We start from the raw sequence: 15,238 nt of genomic DNA on the forward strand, positions 1-15,238 counted from the left end.
TGTAGACCTACCCCCTCTTTCCGGTTAACATGAGTACGGTCTTTCCTCTTACGTGAGTTTGGACATGTAGAATATCGCGATACGCACGTTAAACATCCCGTACTCTGAATGTGTCTGTAATAGAAAACATCGAAGCGGGTGCGACAGACACGTAATGGACTTCAACCATGTTAACCGCATTCAGGTTTTACGTCTACACACAACTTAGATGGTATCCACGGCCGACAGGAACTGACCATCAAGCGTGTGTGTGTGTGTGTGTGTGTGTGATGGATGGGGAGGGGGGCGAGGGTGGAAGCATGCGGGGGGGAGGTGTATCTGAGAATACACCAGAAGGACAAGACATTACGCTGCCAGTGAGAATGGCAATGTTCACCATGCAGCGATTCGAACCCACCACTATCTGAATTCTAGCTCGGTTTTACACTAGTTGAGCTATAACCAGGCACAAAGCTTTCAGCTTCGCGGATCTGTATCGACATATCATATCCATAGTTCCAATCCCGGCCGGATGAGTCTGATGGGTTAACCACTTGACTGCTGCTGACAAGTAAGCTCGTCAATGAAGGGCTGAGGCAAGAGGTTACACTACAGGCAAGTCTATCTACTGTTTCAATTATCTAATAAAACATTCTACATAAGCTGGAATAAACCATGACATACACAACTGCATTGCAGACATATCTCACCAATGTGAATATTCTGATGTTGCATGGCTAGACCTAGCTTGCAAGAGATTTGTGAGGTCACCAGTGGGCTTATTCCCTTAAGAATGTGCTCTGGAACAGATGACCATTTTACAAACACCAAGGTAATCCCATAAAATGCTTTCACTCTGCTTTTCACAGACACACACACACCCATGTTTGCACACACACATAATAAATTAACACAAAAAGAAAATCACAGCTTTTATTTGTTTGATCAGAAAAATGACATTGTACTTTCAATAACAGTCAAGGAACACAGTTTGGGTTGTTTTCCACATAGTAACAGAGCACTGCCAAATTAAAAAAAAAAAAATATATATCATATATGCAATCAACAACCATCTACCTGAAGATCTATTCATCAGCCCCATCCACATGTAATATGCAGCGCAGCTTCTGTTCAAATGTGTGTGTGTGCATGTGTGTGTCTGTGAAACAATGTTTGTGTGTGTGTGCGTGTGTGTGCATGTGTGAGTATGCACAAGTTTTTATATTGATATGCACTTGCATGTATCCTAATTTCTACTTTATCTGTGTTTGTGTATGATTTTCGATTTATGTTCGTACCTTGTTAAGTACTATTCCCCCCCACCCCAAATACCCAATATTCATTGTGACCCTTGGTAATAAAGACATAATTTGATAAACTATTCTATTCTATCATCTATGTATTAAAGCTAAACTCCTTCATCCAGATTTCACGTAACAATTGTAAACAAACCAGTATTTGATTTGCTCCGACTTTGTTTCTGCTGACTGTTCGAACTAAAACATGAAAGAGAAGTGTTTGGACAGTGAAAAATGTTCTGAGGACCATGGAGGAAACAGATCTTGAGAAGGTTTGATCAATGCGTTACAGCTTCTGAAGAGGGAAAGTTGCCTGTTTATCACTATTTAACAGGCCTGCACATACTGAATGGAGTTAAATGTTAAGGATAACTGCTCCATCATGGCAGTGAATTCTTATCCACCACTTTTGGCTTGGCATCTTGTGGGATTCAGTCCTCACCTTCCAATATCTGAACCTTCTCAGGTACCCATTCACACCTGGGTGGGTGGAGTGAGGAAAATCAGAGTCAAGTCTTTTTTCGCCCCGATTCCCAAAGACACAACAGCATGCTACAATGAGGCTAAAATGAATCCTGATCACTGATGAACAATGGATCAGAAGTCCAACTCTTGACTGATTTTGCCATGGTGTCTACTAGGGCTCGAAAAGAAACAGAAAAAGTAGGAAATCAAATCCAGATCCTAGTTTATAAAACTGAACAGGTCACACGACACCCATTCTGTGGTGGATAGCAATCCCAATGGGGATCCTGATCCCATCCCTTTAGTTTGTTTCACAATGAGACATCACTGTGTTCAGACAAATTGATGCATGCTATACCACATCTGCTACATGTATAAATGCCCGACAGCAGCATAACCCAAGCTACCTGTCAGACCTTGAATGCATGCATACATATCTGTGTACCTATCAGAGTGGATTTCTTCTATATAATTTTGCCAGAGGACAATTGCCCTTTTGTGTGTGTGAGCGCCAAGCGTGTGCTGCACAAGGAACCTTGGTGGTTGTTTTTTTTGCGAATTTGAATAACTAGATGCTCAGTTTGATTTTCCAGTCAAACTTCAGAGAAAGGGCAAACTGGAATTCGAACCCAGACCCTCACAGACACTGTACTGGGTAGATAAGCATCTTGACCATTCTGCCACATCCCTTTACATACATTGCTGAACTGATCACATCCATTCTGTGGTGGGAAGCAATGGCCAATGGTTAATTACTCATTTTACTTATTGTTTCCTTTTCTCTGCTTTGTTCAGTGTAAGTCTGTATACATATCTGGCTATCTCCTTTCTCCACTTGCTCTGGCTTGCTCTGTTTATGTGGAAAAACATACTGCTCATCTAACAAGTTGAAATTTCTCTCAAGCCTGATTACTTTGACTTTACCTCTAGCTCATTATCTTAATCTGTCATGCGTAAGTCCATATCAGTCATCTCTCTCAACAAAAAAAGTCAACAAAATTAAGATTTCTTTCATTTCCATTCTTTTTTCCACCATCAGTATCACTTTGCACATCACCCTTCATTTCAACTGCTTAATGAATTAATACATGTATACAAATGCTTCCATACAAAATGCATACATGTACTGACTTTCATATAATATTCATGCAAATCTATGCACCAGTCCACATGCCATTCACTCTGATCAGTGGAATGCCAACACAAACACACACAAAATTATATGTGCATGGACACAAACACAGATTAAGAAACACATCATAATGGAATCATTTGACATATCACATATGATATGAAAGACAAACATCTCTGCAAGAAGAGAACAGCCTTGCTTGAGGTGAAATCCCAATGTTAAAGTTTTCAAACTGTGCAGAACTTATTGGGGGGGGGGGGGGGGGGGAGAGAGAGAGAGAGAGAGAGAGAGAGAGAGAGAGAGAGGGCAGGCAAAGCCTTCTACAAGGCTTACACATGATAGTGATACCCAGTAAATCAAACACAGGACTCGTGGAACAGAAAAAAAAAGGGACACTGAAAAACATATCTTGTATGGGACATTTGTGATCAGACTATTGTGACCTACATCTCTGACCTCTGAACTTTTACTTTTAAGAGGGTTTAAATGTTGTTTGCATGGTTTGGTGAAAAACGAATGAAAAACCCCAACTTCATCATACTTCAAATGCTTTTTTTTCCATCATGCGATGTTGTGACCATAAATGTTGACCTGACACTGACTCTATAGGGTTTATGTTTTTATCACAACCAACACTGTTTGTTTGATTGATTATTAACTTTTAAGAATGGCCCGAAGACCTTGTCTCTCTTGTATAAAAAAAAATAATAATAATAAAAAAAATTTAAAAAAAGAAGTTTGTGACCTAGACTGGGGTGACAGCCACTGCACTATCTTTTGATTAAAACTGGATACAAGATGCAACTGCAAGTACTTATGTCCTTGAAAGCTTTTTTTGTTTTGCCAGGTGGACGACCTTGGAGAGATACATGGAGAGGCAATGGTTAAGGTAACCATGGACAGGACTACAGCTAAGTCAGTGACTGACCAGAGGCAGAGACACTTTTAAATAAATCTTGAACTCTTCACCTGACAAACATCCCATTCCAAAGACGAAATAAATGTGAAAATGCAACACAAACTGATGGGACATTACATGGTTACTGGGGTGAGGGTGATGAACAACTGAGATCTTACAAAAGCCTGAAGAGGTAAATGTGTCTGCCATGCCTATTAGACTAATGCACTTGTCACTCAAGCAACGCAATTTAAAGACTTGCGTCTATGATCTAGAAGAAGAAACCATCAATTTGATATTTAAAACATGAACAAAACCACAAACTGTTCGTCAAAAAAGCACTAAGGAATGAAACAGAAATCATTTATTTCCTATAAACCTGAAACATGAAAGCAATCATGACAATAACAAAAAATCTCACATGACAATTGAAAAAGAAACCACAAATAAAAACTTATAACCAAATAAACTAAATTCTCATTCAGTCAATGCGTTCCTACATTTGAACAAATAAGGAAAAACATGTAAAATAAGGTGGATAATCCCTTTTTTCTACACTTGTGCGTTTCTAAGGATAGGGTGGGGTTGAGGGAACATAGTATGCATCAATAACTGACTGTGAAAATGAGACAGTCACCATCTGAGACTAGAACAAGAAGCAGAACTGCACCAAACAAATGAAGTCTAATAATTGAGCAGTCAACCTGTACACGTAATTCTCTGAAAATACTCTTACCATGCACACAAACTCACTTTCACCCGTTTGAGCAGCCGGTCTATTTTGAACAAAGTCTCTGTTACCATCTTGCCACAGAAAACATATTGGCTTTCCCTCCATATTCACTTGTTAGCACAAATGTGTGAATATGCACTCAACACTAGTAAATGCAGAGAGAACCAAAACAAATCTCAACACTGTTTAGCTAAAATTTAAGGAAACTTCATAATACAGTCACTGACAGAGAATGGCAAAGAGGACTGTTGTAATCCAGAGCAAAGAGATTTTTTGTGATGGCAGAACTTTGACAGAGACACAAACAACAAACTTTCACAGATGTCCACAGGTGGGTGGTAACACAACAATCAGATCAACAGGCAGTCTCCGCTTGTTTCATGTACTCCACAATCACCAACTGGGCCAAGCAAGCAGGAAACACACCACACACGCCGCAATGTTACTCCACCAAATGGTAATGCACCAGTAGCAGTCAGTATGTACAACACTCCCAGATTCTGGAAGGGGTTTTAACACCATTCATTCCAATGCACCAGTAGCAGTCAGTATGTACATCACTCCCAAATTCTGGAAGGGGCAACGCCATTCTTCCCAGCCTCAATCACTGTCACTGCCGGATTCACTCAATTCCAAGTCATCCTCTGAAAAACAACAACAAAAAAACAATAATAATTATGAAAAAGATATGAAAAAACATCTGCACAAAAATAAGAAGAGTCATTTTTCACAAAGCTGCATTTCCTTATAAATACAAATATTCTACATCTAAACTTTTACTCAATAAGCTTATTCAAGCACTGGTGAACATCAAACCACCATTATAAAAGCAAAAGGAGTTACTAAGCTTTCTCTATGAACCAGGGCCAGTTTCTCTTTTGACACATTTGCTATGCTTTACTCTGAGAAAACTTCCAGAAAAACAAAAAAAATATGTGCTTGTAATCTTAGATCAGTCATATATCTCAGAAATTGTTAGAGACAAAAGTATAAAAACTAAAACTCACCATGCTGCATTCCCACTATCATAACTCATTAACTAATAATAATATTCAAATTACACACAACATACACTCTCTCTTTTGACCACAACATATGCCCATCGATGTGTTCACAACACACATACTTAATACAGAGACACACAATAGACAAGAGATGACACGGAGGCAACAGACAGAGAGACAGAGACAGGCAGATGAAAAAAATTAATAGCTTTTGTACACTATACAAAAACAATTCACAGTACTCACTTAAAATGTTTCGAACAGTTGAGGTAGATGGGGCTTGCTGGGAACCATTTTGAAAATCTGAAACAAAATCAAAACAAAACGGTTAAAGGTACTGTGAGTTCATGATTATCAATTGTAAGTTTTATGCATGTTGGTTCTATGAACACCATCATCATTATACGAGACGCTATTGCAGAACAGGTAAGATGTTCTGATCCAATCGTCAGAGTTCAATCCACTATTTGTCCTAGAGTTGTGTCCTTGGAAAAGGCACTTTAGTGTGAATGGGTACCTGATTTGGGCAAGATTAAAACAGCATATGGAGAAGACTGGGCCCGGCCTTCCTATGCTGAGCCCATGACACAGACCTGATGGTCATAAAAGGCTGTAGGACCTTTAGCCATGACTTTCTTATCATTTGCTTACACATGCAACAACATATCAAATATGTTTCACAATGATTTCAAACCAGTAATTATGAAACTCTAAATGATACAGCATTCAAGAAGTGCCTTATGAAGCCTGTTCCATATTCAGCGCAATCATAATGATCATGTATGAATTTTCAAGCTAAACAAGTGTAACTGGATAACCATCAACATTATCTTGGATTTTTTTTTTTTTATTGTTTAGTTCATACAAATTCTTTCATACATGATACCCACAAGTCATATGAATACAGACAGCAACTGTCAAATATTTGCAAACAGTTTGTTTTTTTCTATATCATCCCAAAAACATTATACTTACATTCTGGCACTTCCACCATGTCATCTTCGGAATCGGAGCTGTCGGAGCTCAGGTCTCCAATAAGTGCAATGTCGTCTGCCCCTGAAAAATGTAACTAGACATGATAGTTTCACTTCATAGGTTCCAGAGCATTATGTCTCTATAATATCCAAACAATAAACATGCAGCTAAATAACTCACTTGTGAAACAGTGCTCCACCTGCTTGATCCAGCTCATGCTATTTACACGCTTCATCAGTTCATGTGTCTTGATAAGGCAAAGCATTTTTTTTTTTTTTTTTTTTTTAAACAATCAAAACAGTAGAACAATAATGCAAAACAGTGGTTTTATAACACACATGTCTACCTTTTTCACTTACACTACAGACATTTACAAGCCAAAACCAGGAAAACTAAAAAAAAGTTTGCACATAAACCACATCCAGAAAGTGCTTTTCAAAAACAAAAAATATCATTCAAATACAATATGTATATCAGTATAATTACTTGCATTTCTTTTTTCAAATCAAGTGCTGAGTGCATAAATAGATCCAAGTTATAGTTTTTCATCACTGTTAGTGTTTTACCTTTGTTTAATCAAAAGTTGTATGATTGAAATTGAATAGGGATTCATCATCAATCATCATTTCATTGCTATCAATATCCATGCAAATTTTGTGGTTATGTCCATCTAAGTTTCAACTTTTTCCAGAGTTCATTACACTTTGCAACAAATGCTCCAAATTCTTGTGCAATGATGATCTTGAAAATATCAAGCAAGTTATTTCCCTTTGATTTAGTCCGTTTCAATTTCACCTGTTCTAATTTCATATTGTAAACTCTTAACTCATTCAAACCTGTGCCTGAGCACTGCTAGGGCATCAAATTCGTTTTCCATGTTCCTACATTTGTATTTGTATTTCTTTTTATCACAACAGATTTCTCTGTGTGAAATTCGGGCTGCTCTCCCCAGGGAGAGTGTGTCGCTATACTACAGCGCCACTCATTTTTTTGTCTTTTTTCCTGCATGCAGTTTTTTATGTTTTTCTTATCGAGGTCGATTTTTCTACAGAATTTTGCTAGGAATAACCCTTTTGTTGCTGTGGGTTCTTTTATGTGCGCTAAGTGCATGCTGCACACAGGACCTCGGTTTATCGTCTCATCCGAATGACTAGCATCCAGACCACCACTAAAGGTCTAGTGGAGGGGGAGAAATATTGGCTGATTGTACCGCGATTCGAACCAGTGCGCTCAGATTCTCTTGCTTCCTAGGTGGACGCGTTACCTTTAGGTCATCACTCCACACTACATGTGCATAACCACAAAGGGAAACAACTTTTACAGTATTTCTGGCTTAGTCAACATGTATCAATTTAAAGGAATAACTGATTTATTACAGTGTATTTTCCCATTTTTCACAGCATCATAGTGGCAGGGAAGGCTGCGGAGGCTCGAAACTCCCCAAGGTTGAACAGGTTAAGGAAACTGCTACTCAACACACACACATATGCAGAAAACAAGCGCTGAGAACTCACGCAAACCATCAACTGGCACTGATGTGCCTTCAGTAACATGTAACAAAAGGAAGAACAGTTGGTCACTCACTACCTTTGTCGGTGTCACTGGGCAGAGGGGTGATGGACGGTGAATTATTTACTGATGGAGGGCTGTTCTTTGAGGCTTTAGTCTTGGAAGGAGACGTCTTCTTGGCATCAACTGGGGTAGTTGGCCGATTGGCTTTGCTGCTTCCCTCCGTTCTGTTCAGATATATCCATGGAAATGTTTGAAAATCAAGCACCTTTACATGCCATGCTTATTTTTTTTTATCATTTAAATTACAAAAAGGCACACACACACACACACTCACACACACACACACACACACACACACTGGTGATGCACATGTATACAAATTCTCACTTAAGAGAGAGTTTAACAGCAGTGGAATTTTTTCTCACCTGGTTTTCTTCAACAGTACGTTCTGATCCAGTTTTTCCAGAGTGTAGGTTCCTGTTTCATGGTCAATGATCAAAACACATTCTTTCCCAAGAGTAGGTCTCTTGTTCCCCTTAAAGACGGTGTGTGATGTGCCCGCTCCCTGCACAATGAATTAAAAGTCATGTGTCAAATACTGCATCAGGTCTTCTTCATTTTAACAATCTTTAATTTGATGGCACCATTTCCAATCTTTTCTTTTTAATTTATTTCAGCTTTGATTGACATTAGTTTCAATCAAGTTATATATAATCATAATATTATAATCAATACAAATAATATACATTTCTCATTTCAGTTTTCTCACAGATCAATTCCATATCTTATAAAATCAAATCAAATCCTGAGAATGATAAAAATGGTTAAAAAAAATCTTTCAAAAACAAAGCACTAGGCAGATCATGGGATGTGACACAATTACATCTATATGTTTACAACAACCAAAACAAAACAAACAAAAAACAAAAACAAAACGAAAAAAACAGAAGAAATAAAAAAAGTGGGCACTGAAAAGTGAAACATGAACTCCAAAGTACTTAGACATGTAATCTTTTCTTTAAGTATTGTCCAGACTGCTGACCTGTACATGTGGCACAGTCACTGTGACCTGATGGCCTTCCCCAACTTCCATTTTGGCGTCCTGGGAAGTGTCTACTGATGCTGGCTTAAAGTCGTCTGAAACCAACAAAGTATTCAACAAGTCAATAATTTTTCTTCTTCTGAACTACCAAACTTTCATCACACCCAGCTAAAATACCAAACAATAAGAATCATAATAATTTAACATTTCCTATTTTGGTCAAAAACGCCATTAAATTTTCTCAACATGCATGTCCTATTTTGATCATGAATGCTATTGAATTACATTCACTTTCACTTGATAGAAGCCAGTCAATAAACATCAAAATCACCAAACTCACCTGCCATCAATACTCTTTTAGTCTTTATATACTGTTATAGATTATCAGATACTAAAACTAAAAAGTAAAAGAGGAATCAAAAACAAGAAACGAGATAACAGGCATCAGTTTGACATGGTACAGTATATGACACCAAACATATGCTTTCTTTATCTGATCCATCCGTTTCCACTTTCTTCAAATTCTTGAATCTGTTTTGTCCCTACTCCCCCTTGTGTTCATGTGAATGCGTATTTTCATTCTCATTCATGAATTGGTGTTCAACTTCACTGCCATCAACCTCTAAGAACATACTGGATTTGGAGGTCAACCTCGATTCAATTTTGATTCACAACTGCATTTCCAGATTTTACCAAAGGTACATGGGCTAAAGCTGATGAAAAGAAAAACTGTTTTAGTTATAGCAATAGCCTGTAAAATATGGTGATTAGTGTTTCTTGCATGGAAACAAATTTTCAGATACCTGAACTAAAGCTGATAAAAATCTTTTTTTTAAATGTATGTTTATTGGCAAATGGCATGAGTGTCAAAAATCTGATACAGAACCACAAACTGGAGGACAGTTCCTCAAACTCAACGTGGATGTGATTATCCTAAATAAAATCAAAAGCCTCCACAATGAATTAACAACAACAACAAAAGTGAATGCTTCATACATGACTAACAATTTATTCAGAGCCCCTACAGCCAGCTGGTAACTTTAATTTTTATCAATATTTCAGTGATTTGTCCTACTTTGGATTGAACAGTTTTCCAATCCCTAAACATTTATATTGATCTGCTCTTTTGCAACTAATCTGTGCAACCTTTTAGGTGCAGTGTGAATAGTACACACTACTACCTGTTTTATTTATTCTCTGTCCACAAAGGCTACAGGAAGGACAAAATTTTCTCCCTATCTTTCTCCCCCCCCCCCCTTCCCCTCCCCCTATTCATATGACATTCTGAGTGAGGACAAGCTGAGAAGAATAGACCAATGTATGAGCCATTTACAAATTCAAACAATGTTTTTGTTATTGCTCCTCCATAAGTACAGAGAGCCTGTGATATTGTCATGAACACACATATATGATTAACAGATTATTAACAAAGTTATTAACTAATCCATACCCAATGTCAAAGTAAACCATGCTAAAAAAAAAAAAAAAAAAAAAAAAAAAAAAAAAAAGTAGCAGAGAATGTCAAAAGTCCATTTTTCCCTCTGTGTACTATGAATTTTGAGAAATGTCTAAGATAAGATTTAGGGAGCTTAATCAATATGTCTACTCTAATGAATTTTCAAAACTAAGTAAACATTTAATTTTAAACAATATATCCATGAAAATACTGCAGACAGGCTTATTTGCTTATGATGTTAATGCTTGACTGATCTTGACTGTTTTACAGTGGATGCAGTGCAGTGTGTCCTAAAACAGCTTTAAGCATTTCACACACACACACGCGCGCGCGCGCACACACACAGAGGGACACACACACACCCCTACCTCATCCTGTCATCCCTCTTTTGCCTCAGCCTCTCTCTCTCACTTCAACACATACACACACAGAGCTGTGCATATTTTTGATAATCATTATTATCACTTTTATGTCAAAGGAGAGAGGAGGGGGCGGTAAATTAAGACTTTTACATCCCCCAATATAGAGGTACAGTTTGTGGTAAAACCAAAGCAAAACTGCCCATTTTGACAGGGATTCATCAGTCAGTCTTTAGAACTCCTTGGTGAAATGGGCTTTAGTTTCAAGATAATGTTGAGCAAATATATTACCATTTTAACCCCCTCCTCACTTCTCTCTTTCAACACCAATCCCTGACTGTTAACTGTATTGTAGCATTAATGACAAAAGTTAGAACAATTATTGTTCCAAAGATTCCCTTTAAATACTACTCAGCTACACCAAGTGTGTTTGTGTGCTTGTATGAGACAGACACAGAGAGAGAGAGAGAGCCAGAGAGAGAGACACAGAGAGAGAGAGAGAGAGAGAGAGAGAGAGAGAGAGAGAGAGAGAGAGAGAGAGAGAAGAGAAGAGAGAGAGAGAGAGAGAAAGAAAGAAAGGTATATATATATATATATATTTTTTTTTTTAACTGATATTTGCAATGTGTATTTTTATATCCAAAGTTTTCTTGTATGTCTTCATGTGCTGTTGTCTGTCATTAATAGTGTTAAGCACTATTGTATTTATGTATTGTTTCATGGGAATTGCTTTGGTCACACTGGGTTAGTGGGTAGTTTCCACCTTATAAATGCTATTATTACTATTTTTATACTGCTACTACTACTTTTTTTTAAATCGTTATTAGTGTTATTATTATTGTCATTCTTCTTCTTATTATTATTATTATTAATGCTTTTATTATTATCTTTAAATTTTGTTGTTGTTATACTCCAATTTGGGAAAATCAAGTAAAAGATTTAAATATCACTAATTCAGACACTTTGTAGCACCACTGTGAAATAAGCCAGCAGTAGCTTGGGTGTGAATTTTATCCGATTTGTAAATTTCAATGAAAACTAAGCTCCCTACTACATTAAAATGTATAGTGTTTGTAATATGCATGCATGCATGCATGCATGCGCGCACACACGTGTGTGTGTGTGTGTGTGTGTGTGCGCGCGCTCTAGTATTTATTCCTTTGTAGGCAGCATGCTCACAGTTCATTTAGGCATGATGATAAACTTTGATAAACATAATTTTTCCTAGAATTGACTTTCACTGACATATCCCTAAAACTGGGCTAACATAATATTGTGTAATTAAAGTATCACTAAGTTCAGAAACCTGATTTGACTATAAAGACATACTTTATGTTTGATTTAATAAATGTCCTGCTTACAGTAGCTTCAGTGATTTACCAAAATTTTATGGGTCGTACCTGAAAGCTTGCTTCAGGAGAAAACTAACACCATGGTGAATGCTCAGTGACAATTTCTATTTTACAAACATGTATTGGCCGAGTGCATTAAGTATTATTATCGATCATCACTTAGAAAGTTGACACATCCTCATTTGTCTTCTGTCATCTGCTTTTAAGGGATAAGGTCAGGGCCGATATTTACTGCAGTAGTTTTTCAGTTTTGCTTCAAGATGGGGTTATGGTCTAACATGGCTTTTCTATACCTTCATTAAGCATTTCATTTATTTATTTTACTGTAGGAAGAACAATGTGCTGAACGGTGGTGGCCACTAGGCCAGGAAATTTAGATTAAAATTTGCGTTAGGTCAAAATGTCTGCAACAAAACCGTTCTTTTTACGATAAAATAGAATCATACTGATCACACTGATATAAAGTTGGCCACTATAGGGGGGGCGGAAACATAGGTAGATTTTGATTTTTAATGTCCAAAATCAGAATCGAATATTTTTATTACTTCTGCCTGTGCGAGAGCGCCTTACAAAGAGTCACAAGGCAAGCACAGGCGAAGGTTACGCAAGCACGGTAAAAGGGGTCGCCAGAGGAAAGTGTTCAGCACGGCACAGTACATGTGACTGACTGCTGCCGCACTGACGCTGATCTGTGAGCAGGTCACTGAATCTGAACAGTAAGCTAGTAACAGAGCTCTTTCGGGTCAAAAGGAAACAAACATTTTCAATTTCATGTATTTTATACTAAAGTGGTAGAAGACGCAAATCCACTTTTATGAATGTTTTCCAGTTACCATTCATGTCATATCATAAAGAATGAAATCAGTATTAATAACTATTATACCGACTGCAAAGGTGAATTTACTAAGGCAGCACGGGATCATTTAGTTCGTAAGTACAATTTTGTTGATTTTGCACAACTTGGATATACTCCATGCTCCGCTTATTAACGTGTAGAATATAAATATCTAAATATGTGTTAACCCGTTTCAGTTTCAATGAACGTTATTGGCGCTATGTCCAGACAATAAACTGGGAAAGTATGGAGGGCAGATGATGGCAAAATTGAACATCATGTCTTGATGTGAAAAGAACGGTATGAAATACATATTTTTCTTTGGAAATGAAGTGGTATTTGCAAATGTGACTCACGAACCCTGGCGCAGTTAACAGGTATTGAGATATTCATATACTACATGTTAATAAGCAGAGCATGAAGTATTTCCAAGTTGTGCATTGTGTAAAATGTCAATATAATTGTTCCTGCGAACTAAATGATCTCGTGCTGCCTTCGTAAATTCACCTTTCCAGTCAGTATAATACCAATTTCATTCTTCATGAAATGTCAGTACTGGTAAGAAACTGTAAAACATTCATAAAAGCAAATTTGCGTTTTCTACCAATTTAGTATGTAATAGATGAAATTAAATATTTTGTTTCCTTTTGACCCCAAAGAGTTCTCTTATTTTCTATACGGTATCTGTCATCTGCTGCAGTGACCTACTAACGGAGGGGCAGGATAGCATCAGCGCGGCAGCTGTCAGCCACAAGTACTGTACCGCGCTAAACGCTTTCCTCTGGCGACCCCTTATACCGCGCTTGCATAACCCTCGCTTGCTCATGCCTTGCGGATCTTTGTAAGGCGCTCTCTCATGGCCAAATGTGTGAGAAATGATTATTAAAAATCAAAATCTAATCATGTTGTTGCCCACCTACAGCGGTCAAGTTTATATCAGCGTGATCAGTATGATTTATTCTATTTTATCGTGAAAAGAACGGTTTTGTTGCAGACATTTTGACCATTTTTGTATCTGTCCTGGACTACATTGCCTTCCGCATTTTCATCTCTCTGTTCTTCCGTCAATGTAAACCGGAACATGACTGCATACGGACTATTTATAGTAACAGCTATGGCAGCGCCCTATAAACCGGAAAACGGCCTATCGTGAAGTTGTGAATAATAGTGCTGTTCCCTCACAAAGAGGCTCACGGCAATTCATACATTGACTATAACAATAAATACAAAATTTCTTAAGAAAATTCGAATAACACTCACTCATTGTGCTCCACAAATTACACGTTACAAAAGAGAAGCAACAATCATCTGAAAATTTTAACTAATTCATTGTGCAAAAATATTTCAATACAGACAGCAAAGACATTCAAGTTGTAACACATGGTAAACATTTTTTTTAAAGATTAAGAATAGTAAATCTTAACGTACAAAATATTTCAAATAAAACAAACAGCAAAGACATTCTTTTAAAATTGTAACATATGGTACAATATCAGAAACTTCACTTTGTTTACATTACAAGACGAAAAAACAAAAACAAAAAAACACCAAAGAGAAAACTTACAGCGGAAAGAATGAAAGGCAACGCCAGAATTTGATTCAAAACTTTTTCCAAGTCGAAGTTCGTGAATTCGGTTATCTACAGGTAAGGCCATTTTCCTTCTCCACCGGTTTTACGAAGTGAACAAAGACACTCTTCAGACACAAACTGCTTCCGACTGCTGAGCTTGCCTCTTCTCCGGGTAAATGCGGAACCGGAAGCGATCAGCGCGCATGTCACTGTCGTCGGTGCAATAACGTCTTTTTATACAATTCTTGTAAATATTAATTGTTGTTTTTTTTATTGTGGTAGTTGTTTTTGTTTGTTGTTTTTGGGTGTGTGTGTTTGTTTTTCGCTAGGGTGTGGCCATGGAGTTTGTAAACACTTAGAATGGGGTTTTCGTTTCTTGTGACTGGGAGTGTGGTGCATTTGTCAGGATGGAAGGCCATGTCCCCCCCCCCCCTTTTTTTTTTTTCTCCATATCTCGATATTTTGCAGGTTTTGCTGAAGCTGTTGCATGTCGACAGCTGCTGTTATGGTTTTTATTTAGCTCGGCAACACTTAATGCATGTGTCATCAAAAGATTATCTTGTTTCTAGCGCGCTCACATACACACACACACACACACACACACACACATGCGCGCGCGCATGAAGCA

General features: G+C 37.6%; 1 protein-coding gene across 2 annotated transcripts; it reads right to left on the bottom strand.

Moving 5' to 3' along the window:
• Window positions 1–898: 898 nt before the first annotated feature.
• On the bottom strand, window positions 899–14,784 carry LOC143300961 (ELL-associated factor 1-like). Of its 2 annotated transcripts, none has more exons than XM_076614925.1 (7): window positions 14,605–14,784; window positions 9,039–9,133; window positions 8,422–8,561; window positions 8,072–8,220; window positions 6,485–6,565; window positions 5,756–5,812; window positions 899–5,149 (listed from the first exon to the last, which is right to left on the bottom strand). In XM_076614925.1, exons 1-7 carry the CDS (start codon window positions 14,693–14,695, stop codon window positions 5,106–5,108), a joined length of 657 nt encoding a protein of 218 aa, XP_076471040.1. In that variant the 5' UTR covers window positions 14,696–14,784; the 3' UTR covers window positions 899–5,105. The 2 variants fall into 2 exon arrangements, with proteins under 2 accessions (XP_076471040.1, XP_076471032.1); XM_076614917.1 differs by having other exon boundaries at window positions 8,069–8,220.
• Window positions 14,785–15,238: the final 454 nt, after the last annotated feature.

The sequence above is a fragment of the Babylonia areolata genome, chromosome 2 (assembly GCF_041734735.1).
Source record: "Babylonia areolata isolate BAREFJ2019XMU chromosome 2, ASM4173473v1, whole genome shotgun sequence".
NCBI lineage: Eukaryota > Metazoa > Mollusca > Gastropoda > Neogastropoda > Buccinidae > Babylonia > Babylonia areolata.